The sequence below is a fragment of the Streptopelia decaocto genome (genome assembly GCF_964273445.1).
Source record: "Streptopelia decaocto genome assembly, chromosome: 14".
Classification (NCBI taxonomy): domain Eukaryota; kingdom Metazoa; phylum Chordata; class Aves; order Columbiformes; family Columbidae; genus Streptopelia; species Streptopelia decaocto.
The window spans coordinates 8,635,345-8,657,827 of record NC_138669.1 but is presented as its reverse complement, the minus strand read 5'-3'; the positions used below and the strand labels follow the sequence as shown (position 1 = coordinate 8,657,827).

The window sequence follows — 22,483 nt, the reverse complement described above, 5'->3', positions numbered from 1 at the left end:
ATCACTGTTGCCTGGAAGTCATGTGGAGAATTTCACACTTTTGCTCTGTGTTTTAAACTCAAACCACCACCGCTCAAAAAACCACTACGAGAACCATTAATCCAGACCAGGCTGTTAGAAGGGAGCCCACATACTAGGACACCACTATTTATCCCCGAGTTATCAGAATCTCCCCAACTCCACAGACCAAAGCAGAGACTTGTGTAAAAGGGAGAAGGCTTGTGGAAGAAAAGGGCACCAGTGTAGCCTTTTTTGTGATTGTGAATTTTGCCGCAGAATTGGGAGGAATGCAGATCCATCACAGGAATAACACCATGGCTCCAAACCCAAAGGGTTTGGTGCTTTCTGCCTCAAGCATTTTATTTTAGCCAGTTCTGTGATTATACAAACTAATACAAGGATAGCTTTAATATATATTCATATACGCACAATATACATCCATAATATAAAGTAAATCGAGATCTGCAAATGTTTTTGAAAGGATAATCCAGAAGATATTTCACCCATCCATATAACAATTATATTTCCTGTATTTCTGGTAGTCTTGAGCAGGTTTTCAGCTAATCTTCACTGACGTATCTCATGCACACATTAATTTCCTACAAACTCACTTGCACAACAGGAGGACGCTGTAGCGTTGTTGTGGGTTGCATTGTTGTTTGAGCCTGAGACACTTGCTTGATAATAGTAGTTGGTGTCACCTGTCGTGCAATAATGGGCGTTCCTGGAGCCTGGGGAGGAGAGGAAAAAAAACCAAACACAAAACAAAACACGCATTAGTTCCTATATTTAAATACAATCTCCCTTATCCACTATTTTGTTTCTGGATAGTTGCCATTGTTACAGATACAAAAGAACACATCTGGACCACTCTAAAACTGTGAGAAGGATTTTTAGTCTTGAACTTAATGCAACTGTGATGATCTCAGCGTACATATATCCATACCCACTTTTTTCTTTTAGTCTTATAAAGAATAATGATTCTTTAGGGAAAAGAGTTCTGCACATTAACCATATATGGTCTTGAACAGTCTTCTTTGTATCAGTTTTAAACTTAATGCCATTCAGCTAGGTAAAAATATTTTTAAGAGTAACAGACAAACCAAAGTAGGCACAAAACACAATGCCTATGCCATGTGGAAAAGTCAGTACAGCACCAGTTTGATCACTGGTTTCTTCAGATCACTAACATCATATCTTACTTGTGGGTGTATTCTTCACAGGAAAAAAACCAAAACAAACCAAATCTTAGGGGTTTTAACACTATAAATGACCGAACCAACCTGCACTGTGGATATCTGCACCGGAGGGGCACTGGTGGGTGTAGCAGGACGAGGAGTCAGAGTGTTTTGCGGCTGGGACTGGGCATGTGCCTGCGCCTGCATCTGCGCCAGCGCCTGCTGGGGGATCACCAGCAGCTGCCCGTTCTCACTGCGCACCAGGACCATGCCTGCAACAAACAAACTGGTCAACACCACGCACCCTTTGCAAATATTAAAGAACAGCGTTTTTCAAGTTTTTTTTTTTTTTTTTAATCCAAGTTGCATACATATGGAATTAATGTACTGGTGAGCGACTACACAGCTAACAAAACTGGTTTAGAATAAAAGCAAAACACCCAGCTGCATCCTCACATTTTGTATAGAACAGCTTAATTACAGAAATACTCTATCAAAATGCTCCGTGTGGTGTGCATCAGAACACACGAGGAGTCGTATTCGCTCCAACCAAAATATTCCACGTAACCAGAGGTTAAAATGAGCAGTTGTGTAAAAATCCTACTGCTCTTTACTAAGACATTTGCTTTATGAAACACTGCAAATAAAAGAAAATCTTGTTATTAGGCAAGATTCCTGTTAGCTTTTCTTTAAGAGGGCGGGGAATCAAACATAGTCTTCACCATCAACGGGAACACAATTGTCTAAGTTCTAAATTAATTTCCCATAACAAATTTAGTAATGAAAGCAGCTATAAAATCATAATCTTTCTCATGTGCATCAGCAGCAGTCTGCACTGTTACACCCCAAAAGAAAAATAAAACGGAGAGAGAAACAAGGCAGTCAGTTCCTGCTCACTCACTCACATCCATACACTTAACCCCACCGGGTAGCTACAGGGAATCAGATTTTAACGTGCAATTTTCAGATTACAGTCTCTCCTTCTCAAAGGCACAATCAGGATCTGGACAACACAAAGCGTTTTTCATGAGCTCATTCATTCAGCCCAAGTCAGTCCACAAGAGCCTCAGAGGACCTCATCTGCTCTGAAAAAGCCACCTAAGAAACCAACTGGGGCCTCAAAATGAGTCTTTCTGAGCAACAAACCGCAGGAGGGAACTTCACCGTGAAAATCAAAAGGCGCTACCAAAATGAGAAAGTTTTTCTGAAGTTCTGGTCAGCCCATGTACGCTCCCCAACACCACCTGGCAATCCGGTCTGTGCCATCTCAGAGCACGACTCCTGCAAAAGAATCGAGCTTTTATTTGCTTTTCTGTTCAGATGAAGTGCTGAAACATGTACAAGACAACACCTTAAATAGTTTTCTTGGGCTGTTTAAAAAATTAGTGTTAAACTGCAAAAACACATATACTGATTTCTATTAAAATGAGTTCAAAAGAAAAGAGATTCTATTAGCTGATTCACCCCCATTTTTTTTTCTTACGTTCTCCACATTAGCTCTCTGATAATGAAGCGGAGTCACACAGAGATGTTAAACTAATTGTCATCAAGAAGGTAACTTTCCATTGCGACTTACTTAGAAGTGTTAAGGTGGGACCAGAAGGTGCTATGGACAAGAGTTATATCCAGAAACAAATATTTTCAAGCTGTTTTTCTGTAGGAAAGGAGGGGGGGAAGCTTATTTATAATCTTGCAGACTGCAGAAATAAATACTCTAAGTTTAGCTGTCAGGTCCAAAATAAACATTTCCCAAGCCATACCAAAAAGTAAGGTCTTTTCTCCTGTAACTTACACAGAGAGAAGCATTTTCACTAAAACAGCCAAGCCAGATGCCACCAGAGCTTACAAGAACTGTAAAAACCTCAACAGTGAATACAGAGCTTGATCCCATCAGCTGCTCATTAGAACCATCACAACTTTCTCACCATCAGCCTTACACTATGGGAAAAGGGCTACTGATAAAGGACAGAGAAATTCAGTATTTTAAAGAGTAGAGAGTGACCTGTGACTACATCAAGCTCACTTCTGCACAAACAGAACCTGGCAACCTCTTCCAACCTGCAAACAAAATCTCGGGAAATGAACTCACATTGCCCATTTTTGTCACTCCTCATAATAATCAGCTGAAGAAGACAAACACTGAATCAGTGGAAATCTTCAATATTACTATAAATGAAACCACCAGTACAGTGGCAGTCTGATTAGAAGAGCTGTTTTCAACTCCGCATCAAATATTAAGGCTTGCTGATTACCATTTAGCTTCTAGAAATCGAAAAGGCGCAACCCAGCTACACGCTCCTGTGCTTTCGGAGGTTCTTAAATATCACAGAATTATGCTGACGTCCCATAAGTTTCTTCTTTTTCTTAAAATTCACCATTCTTTCTAGCATCAGGCACCAGCACACGGGACTCTGCTGCCTGTTCAGTCCCCAGCTCCATCCACACACCAGGCAACACCCCAACCTCCCCTTGGGACACCGGCACTGTCAGCTCAGCGCTTTGCTCCCCAAAACATGAATCAGAGAGAAAAGAAGGGAGAAAAACCACAAAAATGAAGGCTGACTACCCGTGAAGAGCAAGTACGATGGCTGAACAATGAAATATTCTCCCCGAGCTACATGTAAAATTAGAACATGCCTACACATTAACACAGCACAACTGCTGGAACAGACAGTTGAAAAGCATATTAATGTGAGCTTTAGAAAACATATCAAGGAAGTTCAATTTTTGGCAGCCAACAGACAAAACAATCATTTGTGATTCAAACCCTGACTCTAAGCACTATCCTGCTAGATTTCCAACTACAGGAAGTCTGAACCTTCCTTCAGGTATTGAAGTTGTAATAAAAAGGTAATTCATACAAAGCTACATTCATGTCTGTCCCCATTTTAACAGTTCTTTTACAGTCCTGCTCTTATTTGATATGCTGTTATTTCCAATTTATACAGTTCATAACGTGTCCTTAAGTTACAGTCTACCACTGACAAGCTATATACAAACACAAAAATCACAAACATCAGACTAGCCTTGTATAAACTTTAATCATGGTATGATGACATAAGATATTTTACCTGCTCAAAATTATATTTTGTTACTGTATGGGCAACTTCAGAAAAGGTGTAAAAATTCAGATCACGATGAACTTTGTTGTTGACATTTCTGTGCAGAAATTCACCAGTAATACAGTGTGTGGGTAAGTTATTTTTGCTTGAACAATTAACACCTCTCCAACCTCGTTGAGAATCCTTTAAAAAGAACCCAGCCCAACTATACTCTTCTCCAACCCAATGAGCTAAAAAAGAAACTCACTAACCCAAAACTATACCCAAGATGGCATTAAGTGGATTTTCAGTGAAGCTCATAAAGCTCATTGGAGCTAACTTGATTAAGAATTAAAAAGAAAGTCTCATTTATTTCCTGCTTCTAAACAAACTCAATGCAGGACTATACCAGCCCTCCTCTCCATCTGCACATTAACCATCTCTCAGTTGATTCATTTGTTGCAACAGAAAAAAAAAAAGGAGGGGCTGATAGTAATATGTGTAGAAAAAATAAAATATTTCTTAATAAAACATTGCTTTCTCTTAGGTTCCAAAACTGGTATTTTAAATATTTAATTACAGACAAGTATCATAATCTCAAACTCCAATGCATAAAGGTGCAAGAGCTGTAGGAACCAGATCAGAAACGACTACCAGGTACCAGAAGACAGCTAAAATTATACCAAGGTAACTCACTTCTCTAATTAAACTCATCAACATATTTAAAATAAGGATGAAAAAATATCTGTTTCAAGTTTACCATCAACGTTTTTGTACCACAAATGGATGAGCTGCTATTTGACACCAAATAGCTAAAGATGATGGGAAATGTTCGATTAGAAAAAGGTGACAATAAAACTTGCTCATTTTAAATATCTCTCTGCCTTCTTTTTCCTAGAAAGTCTGATCACGTGTACTCTAAAATCATATTCACTATTAAAAATGCAAACGTTCAAGCATTCTTTCCAAGTCTCTCATTAAAAAACTAATTGAAATTAAAATTAATTACCATTTTTGTTAGAAGTTAGAGGCTTAAGAGAACCCTGAAAGCAGCTCATATTTTATTTTGAATTGAACAATACATCACAGCTCCAAATGAAGGATTAACAAAATTGAGCTGGATCGTTCCTTATGCCCAGAGGACTTGTGCTCCTGGCTACTGCGATGGTCAGTCTCACATTCTGGTGAGACCTTCCCAGATCTCACCTGTTTGCAAGAGTGTTTGGATGGAAAAGTTCATTATTATATGATGTAGCTTTGCGATTCTACATTGTGTCCTCTTTGCCCCTTGTTGTTTGTATTTCCACCTGCTAAAGGCATTGCCATTTACAAAGTGTTCTGCTTGGGTTTCGTTTGTTGTTGCGTTTTTGTTTGTTTTCTTTTCATTAATAAAACTTGTAAAAATCACGCACTGGAATAAAAGAGCTCTGGCCATATGACATGTCAGAAAAACACAAACCAAGCATTTTTCTAATGCTTTCCTCTTCCTTCTTTCTTTCGTTGAAACACAGCTTGGTTTAGCAAAGACTAAAGAAAAAAGTATCAGAATAATAAAGGAAGATGAACAAAAAATATTTTGTAGCCTTTCCAAACCACTGATTAGCTGTATAACTCCTGAGACATAGAGCTTTCTTGCTAGAGATCCTCTGCATCCAAAAAACCCAAACCAAAACAGTTTTCTGTTTTGCTACCGGTTTTTGCTGGTAAATCTTGATTAATAATAGTTATAGGAGCTGGAACGCTTCCCTTCCTCGGGGACTCGATTCGTACAGTAGGTGATAAATTGAAAAACTCCATCTACAGTCAGCAAGCACCCAACACAGGACCACAAACAGTTGTGTTCACGCTTGTTCCTGGGCACACCAGCGTGCAAGAATGAAACTCTTGCCTACCTGTGAAATATAAACCCCAGAAAGTCTCCGATCAGATCACGAGTGACATCAGCTCTCCTTCTGATGCAGACACTGAACACAAGGACAGGTTCAAGCACACAGATTTTGCTCGTTCCCCACAATGTAGCTCATGCTCCAATCCACACCAATTCAGAACCATTACTAAGGAACCAAGACTTCCTATGCTTTTAGTATTTTTTTTTTAATATATATAATAATGAGACATAAGAATTAATGGATGTATGCTCTTGAAATTGCATGGAGAATACCATTTTTCAGTCTCCTGAGGAAATTTTCTTCTTAAAGTAAAAGAGTAACTGAACTTTATTTCCAGAGGAAAAAAACATGGTCAGGAAGAACTGTCACGCAGCAAAGAATCACCTTCAACACCCACACATGCTGGTGTTCAGAAAGGATGCTCGAGCCTGAAAAAATAATGCTTCTGGTATAAGAAACGAAAGTCCTTACAAACACCTCCAGAAAAGAGGGTTATTGATCATCCAGTCCAGCAACATCTGACAAATCTTCAAATTCTAACTGGATTTGCTGGGAAAGCTCACTCAGGGGTTACCTGAACATCAAGGCAGTTTGTGCCTTAAACTCTCAAGCACACACTTATTTGTGGCAGATGCTGCAAACATTTGACATGGAAAAAAAATCTGACATTAATCCTAAGCAGGCTGTGCCACATTAGCAGAAGAAAGCTTTATAATAGTATCCCTTCTGTATTGTCAGAAGAGATTCTGTTGCAACAATAAGGAAATCAAGTGTCTCTGAGGTTATGCAAGTTGTTAAACACAGCAGAAAACCCATACAGAGCAAAGGGGTAAGTCAGTGCTCTGGAGATGACTAGATCAGGCTATAGAGACCCTGGAATGACAAAATCTTTATATAAGGACAAAGTTTATAAGATTTTCTCAATACAAAAGAAGCTAGAAGAATACTGAAGAGACAGCTGGAGAAAAGGAGAGATGCCTGTACAAACTACAGAAAGAATTTCCCGCAGAAGTGATATATACAATATGGTCCCTTATTGCAGAAAAGGAAATTATAACCTGGTATTAACATCAATGCTGTCCAACAATCTACCTTTTCTCCTCTTATGACAACTGACCTGTCTGGAAAAGTTCTCACCCCATTGGAATGAAAGGCCAGGAAAAAAAGGAAGAACCTCTCCAGGTCTACTAGTCCACTGCAGCTCCACAAAAGTCTGGGTAACCTTCCTTAAAACAAAACTTTTAGCAGATTTAGAATTATGTACATATGTCAAAGAGGAGCATCATCTGTAACAAACCAGCAGATGAGTAGCAGGTCATGAAGGACAATCTACACACAAACTCATGAGAAACTGTGATGACAAATCAAAATGAACAGCCCAGAACCTGAAAATGACAACACAGCTGTGAAGCAGGTGTTACTGAAGACACATTACTTCATCCCTGATGAGATATGAGCACAACCACATTAGATGCACTTAGTTTAGGTGCTTAGAACATCAGATGATCTGTGCTGCACAAAAGATCCAGAAACAACTTTTACTTAAACTTTCTTGCCAAAGTCTTTGACACCATTAGCGATCCAGGCTCTTGAGTTTCATGAACAAAAGATGTTGAACGCATCTTACAGGTGCCTGTTCAATGTTCAGCACCTGCTGTGCTCAAGGTGAGCTACAACTTGGCATGAAAAAACACGATTGTCAGGTGTTGCTTGAGCATCTCTGATACAAAACACTTGGAATTTCTCCTGAAAGGTGTTGAACATGAAGCACAGCGGAGATTGGCACGGCACAGAGTATTAAGCGACAAAAGCACATCAGTCCTTTCACTTTCCAACTCATGTCATGCTGGAATAAAGTCAAATTTTACCCAAATTTTACCCCAGTGCTCCATTTCATTTCCCTATCAACACCCTCCCCACATGCCCAACCTGCACACACAGATCATAGATCACAACCGATGGTGACAGTCTGTGACATACTAATTCTTGAACAGCTGACTTACAATTATTGCCAAGATAGATGAAAGATGTGTTCTCAAAAATCATCAAAAATCCTGACTGCACTGCACAGAAAAATGTATTTTGTACAGACCAAGTGCACAAGTTCACATTATAGTAAGAAAAAACAAAAACAGTTTTCCATAGAGTCAAAAGACAAGAGAAACTCAACTTCATAGTAAAAGCTTTTGCTTACTCTTACTATGCAAGAATTCAGCTTCAAACTACAAACCTGCTGTCTAAAAAGGAAAAAAGTGAATCATTTGCAAGCTTCACGAATCTTTTAAGAATATAAATTAAAGGAATAAAGTCATGCTGGAGCACCAAAATTCACTGCATTTAACAGTGATCCCATATGGAAAAGAATTAACCTGCTCAGTTGAAAAGGTGTGTAAGAAGTGTTCTGAGAAATATGTCATTTTATATAGCAACAATTGACAAACACTTCAACAACAGCGTGATTTGAAACTATTTTGACTTTTCTGGAAAGCTATATTCCTTGAAAGTGTCTTAACATTCCTTTCTAGTCAAGCATACAAAGCCAGAACACCAGAGTGCTCTGTCAAACTGCAACCCAATCATCACGCAAATCTGTCTTGAGTCTGCTGCAGAAAGAACTAAGAAAAACACTATCAAGAGCTAAACCAATTACTTTAATTATTGATCTCCAAGTGGTTCAGATTTAAGCTCCACCATTAATTTCAATATCCTGACATCAAACAACAATGCAGTTACACCAAAACTGGATTTGGATTTGAGAAAGAAAGACAAAAATTGTCACTAATTCTTTTGACCTGTTACTCTAAATAGGAGAATTTAAAACTCGACTAGTCTTCATTTCTGGCAAACAGTTTGTTTATACCAAGTCATATAAACATTAGTGCTGTTCAAGCATCTGAAGAAATAGGAATGGACAAGCTACTTTCCATTTACCACAGCCTGTACACAAATACTTAACAGGGAGTAATGCATTAAATCCACATTTTCCTCCTTCAAAAAGGAACACCCTAAATCAACTAAGTACATGAAAACCCATAAAAATGGGTTTCTTTAGCTTGTCCTGACTGTGAATGCCCTACTCTAGGTATATACCCTTTGTAACAGAAGTTATTCTGGTTTGAGAATAAGCCAAACACTATACCTGAGTGTTCAAATACAGACTATCCATGTGGACATGTCATTTGGCTGATAGGAACGTTTATTAAATACCACTACTTTTTCAGTGAGTCTAAACATGGAAATAAAGGTATTTTCACACCTGTAAGCCCAAATTCAGAAAGCTTTTAAACAAAAATCAAATCTAGTTTTGATTTTTACTAACCATCAAATGCACAGTCCTGCATAATGACTAAGCTTAATGACTGGGCATGACTAACACTTATAAATAATTAGTGTCTTTCCCCCCCTCCCCCATGGAGGAGAGGGAAGGGAAGAAAACCAAACCATACACTGGAAAAAAAGGAAGAATGAAAGGAAATAAGAGGTTGAAGTTAACAGCACGAACACTTCCAATCCACCCTTCACACTACTGCAAACACGACTGCAGGTATGTTCATCAAAAACCAACAGCTCCCCATGCTTTTCTATAAAATTCTGCACAGTTTAGCTGCTCTCAGCTGTCCCACTGCAGATTTCTTTGCCTGATCTCCTCCACGGATCCCTCAGCAAACTCTTCTGGTCAACTCCACAGACTCTTTTGCCACAGGTGCTGCAATTCCTCAGCTGCTCCTTGGAGTTGGCGCTTCTGACTCATGGGAGCACAACAGGTCCCACTCGCCCCACCGCCACTCAGCTGAACGCTCCTCATGTTATTACACTCAATCTCACCCTCCCTTCCAGAAATATTCGATTAATAAGCTGAAAGCAAGGTGTGAAGACAGCTCACCGCAGCCTTGCTGCCCTCTCAAGCCATTTTAGACAGACCAGAGCACAGCACCACACCTCATTGCTTGGTTTTTGTTTAAACTCTGCTATCTAGAGCGCACATTTTTCAGCTGAATCTATACTGGTTGTCTGCACAGAGTCTACCCAGCATGTGCTTTATGCTGTACAAGTGTACTGTGATGGCTTTTAACAGTTCAACTACCCGCAGAAGCACATATTAATCAAGTTAGGATGGTAAGTTAGACCATTTTTGCTACGGAGACTGACATGATTCAATACAAACCCTAGAACAGTGGTGCAGGCCGTGCAGAGTAATACTACACACTGATGCAAGTTGTAGGTTACTAGGTGTCTAGGTACTGGTTACAATGCATTACTGGAAAAAATACTTTAGTAATGCATTTTAAGGAAAAAAGCATCAAAATTAGAAGATGGACGGTGCTCATAATTGACAGTTCTAATTTATAAACAGAGTTCTACACTAACAAGAAGTTACTCAATTTTTATCAATATACTTTTTTCCAAACCCCACAATTGAGTCGAAGTTTGCACTAAAATCTGTGCAAATACACAGTAAAAGTACTGCCCCTGGGTAAAAGGATTTATAACCTATTTATGCACTACGCTGATAATCAGCCTTTTATGTTCAAAGTGTAACTTTCTCATCACTGGTAATACAAGTACAGAAACTCATCTTTTAAAAGTGTTATTTCTAGTCTGACAACAGTTACAGAGCCAAAGAATATCCACATTTATACAATGCCTTAGGACAGCTCTGCTGAGGGGCTGAACTGCACCTACACAGACCTCACTGCAGAAACAGGACACAACCGTATCAATTCCTTATTATTATCACCTCTCTCTAGGTAATTGATTATCCATACCATTAGCTACAGAGGATAACAAAGGTTTTATCCTCTCCAAAAATATTCTATATTAAAAATAAGCAAATAAATAAAAACACCAAACAAAAACTTCAAAGCATAAATAAGGCCTCAAGGACAATTATTTCACTTAATATTAAATATTACACTACAGACACATGAAGAAAATTATTCCAAGACAGGAGTCTCTGCGGTAAAAATTTGGCTCTCGGTTTTTTGAAACACCAAACATCCAGAAAACAACTGGCATTTCTGGAAGAAAATTACTATGGAATAGAACTGGGGTAAAAACTTCTGGACTAAGCTGAGGTAAAACTGTCCTGAAAAGTAAAAAGAAAAATTTAAAATAAACAACAACAACAACAAAATAAAACAAACCACAACAAAGATTTATTCCTGAGGCACCAGTGTGTTTCTAGGATAACCTATTCACGTGCCTGTGGTCTCAATGAAAAAAAAAGCCTCATCTAATTTGAAATATGAGTGATCACACAATCTTCACACCTCTCTAATTGCAGCCTTGTTTGTGTACAGTTTTTACACTTCTCCCAACATTTGAGCTGGAAATGGGACCATTCTGCCACAATAATTTAGTGGTACAATCTCCAGTGTGGACATAATAGTATCATTATAAAAGATGCTTACTGTATTTACAATTTTCCTTCTCTTATGCGGCAGAAGTACACAAGAGGGCTGATGAAGCAAAAATGCTATCCAGATAAGAAAGGTTTTACAACTTCCAAGAAACCTGTAAATAAACTACAACTTCTTGCATTTAGGCAAGACCTTAATTAGTTTAAAAAAATCAATTAGAGTTAATACATTGACAGCTTATAACAACACAAACTCAAAGCCTAAATATCCCCCAGCCACTATCTCTATAAAACAACCATGTGTGTGACCTGGCAGAGGGATGGGGACACCCTGAGCTTTCAGATCACAAACTATCTGTGCACAGAAAAAGCCCTTTTAACTCATGAGTGCCACATATTCTCGCTAGAGCTTGCCCTCCCTTCACACACAGCTTTATAGTTCATAATACAACCGAAGTAACTGTCTACCAAGGACCACTAAAAATTCCTTTCTATCAGTGCCTTCAGTTGTGAGAAGCACAATTTTCAAAATTACTTTTTAATGCCACTAGCTCTTCAAATCTTCTTTTGCAAGAGATAATACGCTTAACATTAGAAAAGTTAAACTTGTAACACTTAATGTCTTCCAACTGGCAAAAGATTTCTTTCTAACATCAAACAACGGCATCAGATTCAAGGAGCAGATTCAGACAGATAAATGGAGTTATAAAACTTCATAAAGTTTCAACACAGACAACAATTCTGACAAGAGTAGTTATTTTCAGGTAAAAAGGCTAATTTTAAGTATTTCTGGCAAAAATCGCATACAGTAGCAACAAAAATGTTTAGCATGTTGTGTTCTTAAATTACTTTATGTCTGGTTCCTACCAAGCAGACTCTCAGTATTTGCTCATCCAGTTTTTACGAGAACAGAAAGCAAGCCTTCCACAAGCCAACCTCTTCTCTTTGGTAAAACCCACTAAGGCAAATACCCATATTTTTAACCATGTCCCTGACCTACTCCATATATTTTTTTACTATTCCATTTACACATCATTTCCCAAAACAGAGAAGACAATAGTAGGAGTTTTTATACACCAAAACATTTCATTTGAAGAGAGTTTGTCACACCTACTAACTTGTGTCTCACCAGTGCCTAAACCTGTTGTATTTCCATCACAGACTGTTAACTTTGCTGCAGAAATTGGGTTAGTGAGTGATTCAAGTCCTGGGCAGCATCCAAATTTGTGGTCCTCAAACCAAGATGCTGCATTTTGGAAGTAACCCACATAGATTTACAGAGATGGAAAAGTTGTTTAGCTCACTGAACACAGAACAAGTCACCATGTAACTTCGAGTATCACAGTGCAAAATTACTCTAAATAAATAAATAATTTGCTTCTGGTCATTGACCAATGACCTTGATCATGAGCCTAGTGATACCCAAAAAACCCAGAAAGACAACCTGAAGTGTAGATAGGCATACGAAACAGATCCATACGTGCTCTTCCAAAGGCTGTTGGGAACAACAGCAATTTTCCATAGCAGAACTGAACGATACATAGTCAAAGTTACTAGCTTGCACAGCTTAACAGAATCACAACTGCATTCCTATTAGATCCCATCACTTAAAGAGATGCCCTTATCAGACACGCAAAATGAGGCGTTGATTTGTCTCATAACGCTCATTAAAAGTCCTATCGCGCAGCTGGAGTCTTAAGTTCTTCAGGGTACAAAGCTAAGTGTGCAGGATTCCTCAGTTATGAAAGTTGCAATAAGAACAAACACAACTTTCAGTCTGGCAACATATGGCAGATCTGATGTAGCAGATTTCAAGTAAAGCAGAATGTTCCTTTTGCTGATCCATGATCTGAACATAAAATCCACCCCCCACCCAGAACAGTTCTGCAGAAGAGATCCACGGTTATCTTTCAGAAAGAAAGATACCACTTCATGTGCCAAGTATAGGAATCCCAAGCTCTAATCTTGGCAAAATATCGATTCCTTTGTGGCCTTGGGCAAGTCAGAACTTCTCTAACTTGCTCTTTCCCCCAGCTCTCAAGCAGAGTTCATACTACTTTATTTACCAACTACACAGGCATGTTGCAAGGATTAAGTTTTGTAAAATGCTTTGAAAGTAAAACACACTATAAGTACTATAAGCAGCTCCTATTATCATTGTGCATTACAGACAGTATTTTTAACAATATACAGCCATGCCAACACAGTTAACAGGCATAATATTGGCAGCACACGCAACATACAGGGAAACTATAATCAGGATATGTTTGAACTCGCTTGCTAGTCAGTGAGAAATAGAAACAACTACATTCCACTACTTCATAGTATTTCTTCGGTTCTTTTCTGTGTTTCTTGTATTATGGAAGTCTCCTCATCTATTTATATCCCTAGTTACTTTCCACACTTCTGGGGTATGTTTCAAGTACAACGTAACCCAAAGAATGCCACATTCACTATGAAGAAGTAACAAATTGCTCTGCAGTGAAAATATTGTCTGATTCTTCTCAGCCTGCCGCCTTTCTCCTTTCTCTATCCACTGTCTCTCGCCCAGCACCCCAGCTCCTTACTGAAGGAAACTGAAGTATGACTGTCCAAGTCAAAAGGACCTGAACCCATGCTTTAAATTAAATAGATGTTCTGGTAGTTTTTCCATCCTAAAGCCACTCTAATCAAGGCCTAAGTTAGAACCCTTCTTAGATAGCTAACGCAAGCTAAAAGTCAACGGTTTCTAAAAAGTAAAGCTTCCATTTAACACCAAGTGGAGTCTCCAGCCTCTAAAGCCACGAAGAAAACCTTGAACATGCGAATACGTGCAGTCCATCCTCCTGGGTCTGCAGGTGTGTGGCACCAAAACTCTTCCAGGTACCCGCTGCTTCTAGAAAGCACCAACAGTAAGTTCACACCAACTGCAAAGGTCATTTGCATGAGTTCTGTTTGGAACTCTGAAACATTCAAGTTTTAAAGGAGCCCCGTCCGTTCTACAAGATGGGAAACAACCCGTTCTGTGGTCACCACAGAAATGGCACACGAGACACATCCAGAAAGTCATGAGGAAGTCCAGTCTCATCCCCTATCACCAGCTACTGGCAGATCCAACTGAGTTTTGTGAAAGTCATGAAGAAGTTTTATTATTAGACACAAAACAAAGCAGATCTGTGATGGTGGTTCTGCTACAGCTGCACAACCGCATTACTGTTAAATGAGAAGAGTGGTCATGATCACAGAAGTTAAAAAAAAATCATCACATAAATTAGGAAGACAACCCATCATACCTGCTATCTGCAAACAGGACTGAGTGGCACAGAATCTTGTAAAAGAAAAGAGAGGGATGGTGAAAGTGAAGGTTTCTAGAGTTCAGTTTCACCTGAGCTACTAGAGAAAACTGTCCAGACCTACCTTACTATCTATATATCTACAGCACTCTCTGCCACTGGCTCATTCCTTTAAGCAGGCACCCTAAAAACTTAATATGAGATGCTTGTACATAAAAACAGAGCAGAAGAAGGTAACAACATAAAGCATCTGCAAGAACAGAAACCAAACCTTTGAGCCCTCAAGTTGCCGATGCTGCTAAAGTATATGCTCATAGAGCTTGGGTTTGAAATTGTGTTATAGCATTGCCGGAGAAGAGAGTATTTTGAAAAGTGATTTTCAACTACACAAGTTTTGCCATCTTACAAGATGAATCTACCATGTGTCAGCGATAACCTCTAAACATTTTACAAACACCTGTGTTGCAAATGGTTAATCTTGTGGCATAATCTCACACTTTTCTGAGTATCTTTTAACAGCAAACACTGAATGCTTTAACAAATTCACCATTTTTCCTACCTCTTACCATATTACTTTATACAAGACACTTCCTATTATTGCTTGAAGCAGTCTGAAACAAAAACTTGTACAATTTCTTTTCAGTCACAGTTTAAAAAGATGTTACATTTTAAAAGCAGCTTTGTATGAAGAGAACCTTGTGTTCCCGCCCCCTAGAAAATTACCTGACAATATTTCTGCGTCTTTGCTAAGCAGCTGCAAATAAGGTTATTTTTGGACCTTCATTACCCAGATCTGTCCAATTTGACCACAAAGTTCCAAACATGGGCTCCTGAAAAAAGGACTAAGCACAATCATCTTCTTCCTCAAAGATGTCAGTAGTGGAAAACCATTATTAATGAACAGATACTCTGAACAGTCTGGTTTCTTTGAGAAGTAATATACCAGAATCCATTAAGGTCACAACAACTACGGCCCATTAGCTCTTCAAAATCTCTAATTTGGTCAATGTTTGTTGCACAACTGGCTTGATGCAATATAAAGCATCATTCTGAAAGTAATATGTTTCAAAGATCATTGTTCTAGCTGATTTTCCACATGCTCTTTTTAAGAGAACATTCAAAACCTTTCAGGGTTTTTAATTTTCAGGTCCCAGGTTAATAACACTTATTGACATTTTATATGCTGCTTTCCATACATGCAAAACTTCAGCAGTATGTTGGAGAGCTAGAAACAGTAATTCAGGGTAAGAAAACAACTATAAAACACATGTTGCTTATTGGTCAAAACTTGCATAAGAATTTTCTTTCGAAGTGTTTGTAAGTCCTGGTGTAAAAAGCAACACATGCAGTGTCTGATCTCAAGCTATTTCATGCACTAAGTCTTACAAACTCTTACTAGCACACGCTACTAACTTTTACAAACAAAAACCTGTGCGTGCAAATTTGATGCATACGGGAGATGCGCAGCACACAAGTAGTTGCAGATTCATTCTACCAAACTGCCTTTAAAAAAATCTGGCCTATCACACTGTAATTAGAAATACAATTTCAAAAGCAGAGTCATCTATTCTCCTTTCACTATGGATGCAAAGGCACTCTACTAAGATTAAAGCAGTTGCATGTGGCTGGACTTCCAGAGGTGCTCAGCCCTTGCACCTGCGAGATGTTTGTAAGAGCTCGACATCCATCAATTCTTAAGTGTTCCGTACAAAATGCTTTATGCAAAACATTTTCAAAGTTGGCTACTTTCACAGGGTATAAAAATGTAAACCAAAGCAATTTTTAAAAAATAAGCTGTTCCACTAAACCAAAAATCCTTTCCAATATTAAGTCCATCTCATGATGCAAGAACCCAACTTCCAATTTCTATGTATTCGGTCATGAACACTTGCTTATTTTAAGAGTCACGCTATTCTTTTGTAGTTATAAATATTTTTAAAGTGTAGCACAGACAAGAAAAGTGCTTAATAAAAAACCTCAAATGTTTAGAACCTATATTGTTTCACTTTGATCTATCGAGACCTCCAAAGGAGCTATTTATGGTCCAATTATGCTTAAGGACTTGCAACGCTGCTTCTAGGAGCAGCACATTTCAGTAAGCTATGGGAGTTTGGAAACATCAGCTACCTGGAAAAAAGGTCCCACTGGACTCAACAGTAGTATTTTTCCCATAATCAGGTTTATAATGCAGTATTAGTGAAAATGTAGGCATACACAGCAACAGACTGTAAACCTGGAAAATCTTTTGATATACTGTGGCAATAAATAAATAAGGCTTGTCCAGCCTATCCATTTACAAGCTTCAAATTAAGCACTGGGATTTCAAGGTCTGAGTTTTACTGCTATTTTTTTAATTAGTAACATGTGTCATTCAAATTACTCATATAGGGAATAATCTTCTATACAAAAAAAAAGGAATATTTATACCAGTTTGAACTTGGATACACAGGATGTTTGACAGACTTCATCAAACTGCATGGCATCCCATAGCATAAAAGTATACCACACAAAAAGATGGTGTGTGGTAACAGAGTACGGTTTCTGATCTACCTTATGTGGCAGGTGCATTGCTTTAAGGTTGGTGAGGAGTTTCAATAGATGTATTTTTACTAAGACAAATTGAAACAGACGATACAAAACCACCACTGATTTCATTCGGTACTAGCAGTAAAATTTAATTACTTGTTCTTTGTATACTGCCTCAAAAACAGTAAATAGTAAGAATACAGCTATTACTATATATTATTAAAGAGGCAGGAAACTATGTGTAGGTTCACACAAGTATTTTCAGTTAAAAATGAAACTGGACACAAGTACAAGCCTGGTTCAAAATACTAGCAAATATATAACCTTAAATCTTCAAATCTAGGATATTTAAGGAGGGACAGAACAATTCTCAGAAAAGAAATGTTTCTCATCCTGCTTTTTACCCACCCACTGAGTTCAGGACCAGATTCCTTGTCCAGAGATGCTCAGCACTAAGCAGGAGAGTAGCTACTACAAAAGCTGCAGCCCCAGACACAACAGGGTGAGGTAAGGACATAGGAGGACTGCCTTTTGTATCAGAACTCCACTGACTAAAAAGATCTTCATAAGCTTCAAATCTGTGAGTTTTTAAGTCAGACTTTGAAGATATTTAAAGCAAAAGAAGGTAGTTTTCCTGTATTGCATCTGCTGCTTCTCTATTTATGAGCGCTATGTGGTACTGGGGGCACGCAGGGACAGAGAGGGAACGGAACAGCATGCAAAGGTTATACACACTACTGACAAAACCACCTTAAAATTCAAAATGCTTCACATGAATACCAAATAGCATCATTTCATTTGATAATATTCCATTGTCACACTTTGGTTGTTTGCAGCTTCATCTACACTTACATCATAACAGAGATACCAGGCAGAATTATTTTCAAATTATTACTGCTGAAAAGACTTTTTGGTCACCCAAAAGCATAAGCTAAGTACTGGAATGCTACTATTCTACTACACAAAACCAGATGATTCTCATTGTTAGATGTAATGCCTTTTTCACAACTCGCAATTAAAGAGCAAGAAATCTGATTTGGATTCCTTCCTTCCTGTAAGAAGCACACTTCGAAAATAAAACCCCTCAATCCTCTCACTTACCTGGTGGTAACTGAAAATTCTGAATGTTAGTTGGATTCTGAGGTGGCTGAGGCAAACGAGGTGCTAAAACTGTAGGAGTCAAAGTTGCTCTGATTCCACTCGTAGTTGCTGTTGGAGTCCTTGGCAGACTTTGTGCCACCGTATTGGCAGCACCTTTAGCCATTCCTGTGGGGGTGCCGGGAGCCGCAGGAGGTATCCCACCAGGATTGGGAGCAACATTGGAGAGCCCAGCTTGCATAGTTTGCCCAATAATCATGTTACCCCCTGTAGTACTGGGCTGGCCACCAGTAGCCAGCGTCTGCTGCTGGGATACTGCCTGGACTATAGTTTTAGGAGACTCAGATTTTATGACCTGTGTGGTGGGAGCTGCTGGCACAGTGGAACCAGACTGGCTGTTCACAAGCGACGTCTGGAGGGAAACTCCAGATCCCACAGTGGCTGTAGCAACAGCAGGAAAACTCCCCACACTGATGGTTGAATTGATCACAGTATTGCTCCCATTTTGAGTGGCCGCACCAGCTGCAGCAACTGTGGGTCCTGCGGTGTGAATCGGTGGCCTCACAAGCGTTACCGTAGGTGCCCCGGTTCCGATGCTCGGCGGTGGCTGTGAGGAGATAACTGTGGGTGAGGAGGAAGTTGCAGAGGACGCAGCAGTATTAAGGAAAGAAGTCTGGATGACAGTGTTTGAAGCTGACGGCAAAACAGCATTAACAGTATTTCCTTTCCCCACAGATCCAGGTCCATTGTTAACGAGAGGGGCAACAGCAGGTGCAGAAGCAGTCACAGGAGTCCCAGAGAAAGCAGCACCTCCTGTATGGTGAGAGTTCATCACCACATTACTCCCATTCAAAGTCTGCACTGTCGTGGTCCCAATCTTGCCATTCCTGGTGGACAAGGCAGTTGCCATGGTGCTGATAACCACCGATTTGCCCTGACTGAGGGTCCCTGGAGCAGCAGTGACTTCAGATCCTCCTGCTGCTGCAGTGGTGGTGCTGGTGCTTGTTGTGGTGGCTCCATCCAGAGCTGAAGTCTGGGACCTGGTGTTATGATTAATAACACCCCCTTGCACTCCTCCTGCTCCTGCAAAACAACAACAAGGTTAAACAGAGAGAATGAGCAAAAAGCTAAGTCCGGCAGAGACAAAATGTTCTCCCTCATCACCAAGTCTTCTCCATCTCCCAGGCTCCCTGCCTGGAACCAAGAAAACAGGAGAGACTACAAACTGAAGCTGGCTTTGAAGACATTAGCTTGAAGACTCCAATTTCCCAAAGATTGGTAGATTCAATATTAACTGTAACACCCCTGCTTTCAACACTACAATAAGACAAAATGAGGAAAACAGATTTGATATGAACCAAGGAAAGGGAGGAAGAAGATCATCTTAGATCTCTTCCCCATTCTATAACCTGAAATCACATTCAGCAACAGGACTGCAAGGCGGGAAAGATGGCAATGGAAGACACATTAACAAAACATATACTCTATGACCAGCACACACAACCCTCTAATACTTCCATCTCCTACAGAGTAGCTCAGTTAGATCAATAGGCTCAACAACAACAAAATATAAAAACGTGAAAGGAAATAAAAACATCAGCCTGGCAAGATACAAAATACTGCCAGGCCCTCAGTAGGTTACCAGAAGACCCTTCCACGTTATTACGGAATTTGTTCTTCTGGATCTGAAGTTCCCACAGCCAGAGGTGATTAAAAATAAATAAATAAAAAGCAAAGGAGGCTTTGAGAAGGGACAAGATGATGCAGCTTCTTGTCCTGAATAATCCTCATGCCCCTTGATGAGGCCTGGTGTTATCACAAGTACAATTACACACAGTCCAGGTCCTGGCCCTAAGGAGACAGAAATGGCAAAAGAATAGTGACAGACAGATACTGAGATGCACATTATAAGGGTTATGAAGATCCTCCTAGGAGAGCTTCATTAATCATAACAGAAGGTCTGTAATATCTTCTTACACTTCAGCAACAAGAAAGCAAGAAAAAAAAAATGGGGGGGGGAGGGGAGGAATTGCAGAGAGATTCTGGGGAGACATTTTTTTTTTTAATTTCCCTGAAAAACAGTTTCCCTCCATTCTCATGTAGTGAGCCCTTAGTCCCAGCCTTCACCATGTCCCCCCACAACCTCCGCAACGTGAAGAAGGAGAATATCCCCAGATAGCTCGGGAGGGTGGGAGAAGACACGGCACAAGGTGGGGTGTTGTGGCCCGAATTCCCCCCCTTTCCAGGACCCGGTGTTGTGACAACACCCCCTTGAGGGCAGAGGAGGAACGCGAGGTGTGGAATGTCCCCTCCGAACCCCGGGAACAAGGGGAGGGCTGGGGGCAGCAATACCCAAGGCAAGCAGATATGGGGGGGAAGCATTTTGAGGGACTTCCTCCCCTTGAAATCCCCCCTCGCTTCCTCCTCTACAGGAAATAGGTGTCATGATTAATAACACCCCCTTGCACTTCAGCAACAGAGAAGGGGGAGGGGAAGGAGCATTTACACAGACAGCTAAGGCGGCATTATTAAGAGGGAATCCCCCCATAGCCTTCCCCCCCAGGAAGGGACGGAGAGCAGCCCCAGACGGCACGGGAGGCACAGCCGTGACCAAGGGGGTGGGCTCTGCCTCCTTCAGCCCCCCCAGATTCACAGAGACCCTCTTCCACTCAGCAACAAGGGCAGGAAAAGCAGAGGGGACCGGCAGAGTCCCGGCCGGGCAGTGCCGGCTCCTTCTGCCCCCACACATGATCCAACACCCTCTAGTAAAGCAGGAGCGAGGAGGGAAAATAAAGGGGAGGGAGCAGAGGCGCGGATACACACCGAGGGGGCACGATGAGGGGAGGCTCTCCCCCGTATGATCGATACCACCCTTTGCACTCCCGTTCCTGCCACAACGAGAAGGAGAGAGGGGGAAAGGGGGGAAAGCAGTAAGGGAAGGAGCTGGGGAGTGGGGGGAGGGGAGGGCCCCTCTCCCTCTGAGCCCCCCACCCCTGCCCATGTTACCTGCTTTTGTGATCTCCGGGGCACTCAGTCCCATCTTGCTGCTGTTGCTGCTCTCTGTTTGGGCATTAGCATTGCCTCCTACTACTACTCCTCCAGGGCTTGGGCTAGGGCTGCTGCTGCTACTGCCGCTGCTCACAACATGGTTCCCCAGCAGCCCCCCAGCGGCCCTCAGGGGCTCCTGCGCCTTGTGGTGCTGGTGGTGGTGGCCGGAGGCCGCCAGCTGGGACTCCAGGGATCCCACCAGGTCGCTCACCACCTTCTCATCCACCTCCGTGTTCAGGAAAACCTCATCCAGCAGATCCGAGCCCGCCGCCATCTTTTTTTCGGAGGGTTCCTGTGAGCTGCTCCCTCCTCCCCCCCCTCCCCTTTCACTCCTCCCTCCCTCCCCCCACCCCACACACACACTCGGCCCCGCCGACTGCGCAGGCGCGCGGGCCCAGCCTCACATCACCGGCCGGAGAGGGATTCCGCCCGCCGCTGATTGGCCGCCGGCCGCCTATAAAAGGCAGGGCAAATGGCTGCTGACGCTTAGTTGGGAGTCGGGCGGCAGCGGCCCGGCGGCGGCGCGGCGGGGCGGCCGGGGGCTGGCGAGGAGGGGCGGGCGGCGCGGGGCGGCGGGTCGCGGCTGTAGGTGCGGCCGAGGCCGTGCGGGCGGCCGGCGGAGCGGCGGGGGCGGCTGCGGCTCTTTGTCTGCCTCGGCCCAAAATGGCTGCATGTTTCCCTGCTGCTCCCTGCGTCCGGGTCTCCCCCGCCGGCGCGAGTCTGAACGGCGCCCCACACCTGTGCCAGCTGCGTGTAACTGATCCACCGGCGGGGCGGGGGAGCGGGGGGGGACGGAGGGCGGGCGGCCGGGCCCCACGCCCAGCCCCGGGCGGGGGCAGCGGTCGAGGAGGAGCGCGCCGGCCCCCCGTACCTCCCTCGGCCGCTGACAGAGGCGGGCGGCCCCGCAGTGCTGCCCGCCCCGGCGGTCGGGGGCTGCAGTCCCTCGGTGAGGCGGGTGGCAGCCCCGTCGGCCGGGCCGCGGGGCCGGGCGGCGCCGCCGTGTGCCGGGCGCGGTGTCCGCAGGCTGCGCTCCGCGGCCTGGCCGGCCTGACTCAGCACGCTGGGCCCGACA

General features: G+C 41.9%; 1 protein-coding gene across 2 annotated transcripts in view; it reads right to left on the bottom strand.

Annotated features, from left to right (window-relative positions):
* The window catches only part of TAF4 (TATA-box binding protein associated factor 4), a 35,876-nt gene extending 14,176 nt beyond the window's left edge, over window positions 1-21,700 (bottom strand). For both annotated transcript variants that reach the window (XR_014185383.1, XM_082065240.1), the window contains exons 1-4: window positions 21,370-21,700; window positions 18,367-19,446; window positions 1,284-1,450; window positions 612-731 (exon numbers count right to left, since the gene is read on the bottom strand). Coding sequence is in view for 1 of the 2 variants with exons in the window: in XM_082065240.1 (XP_081921366.1) it covers window positions 612-731; window positions 1,284-1,450; window positions 18,367-19,446; window positions 21,370-21,685 (1,683 nt within the window). In the remaining variant the exon portion in view is untranslated. The remainder of the gene's footprint in view (window positions 1-611; window positions 732-1,283; window positions 1,451-18,366; window positions 19,447-21,369) is intronic.
* Between the last annotated feature and the right edge of the window lie 783 nt (window positions 21,701-22,483).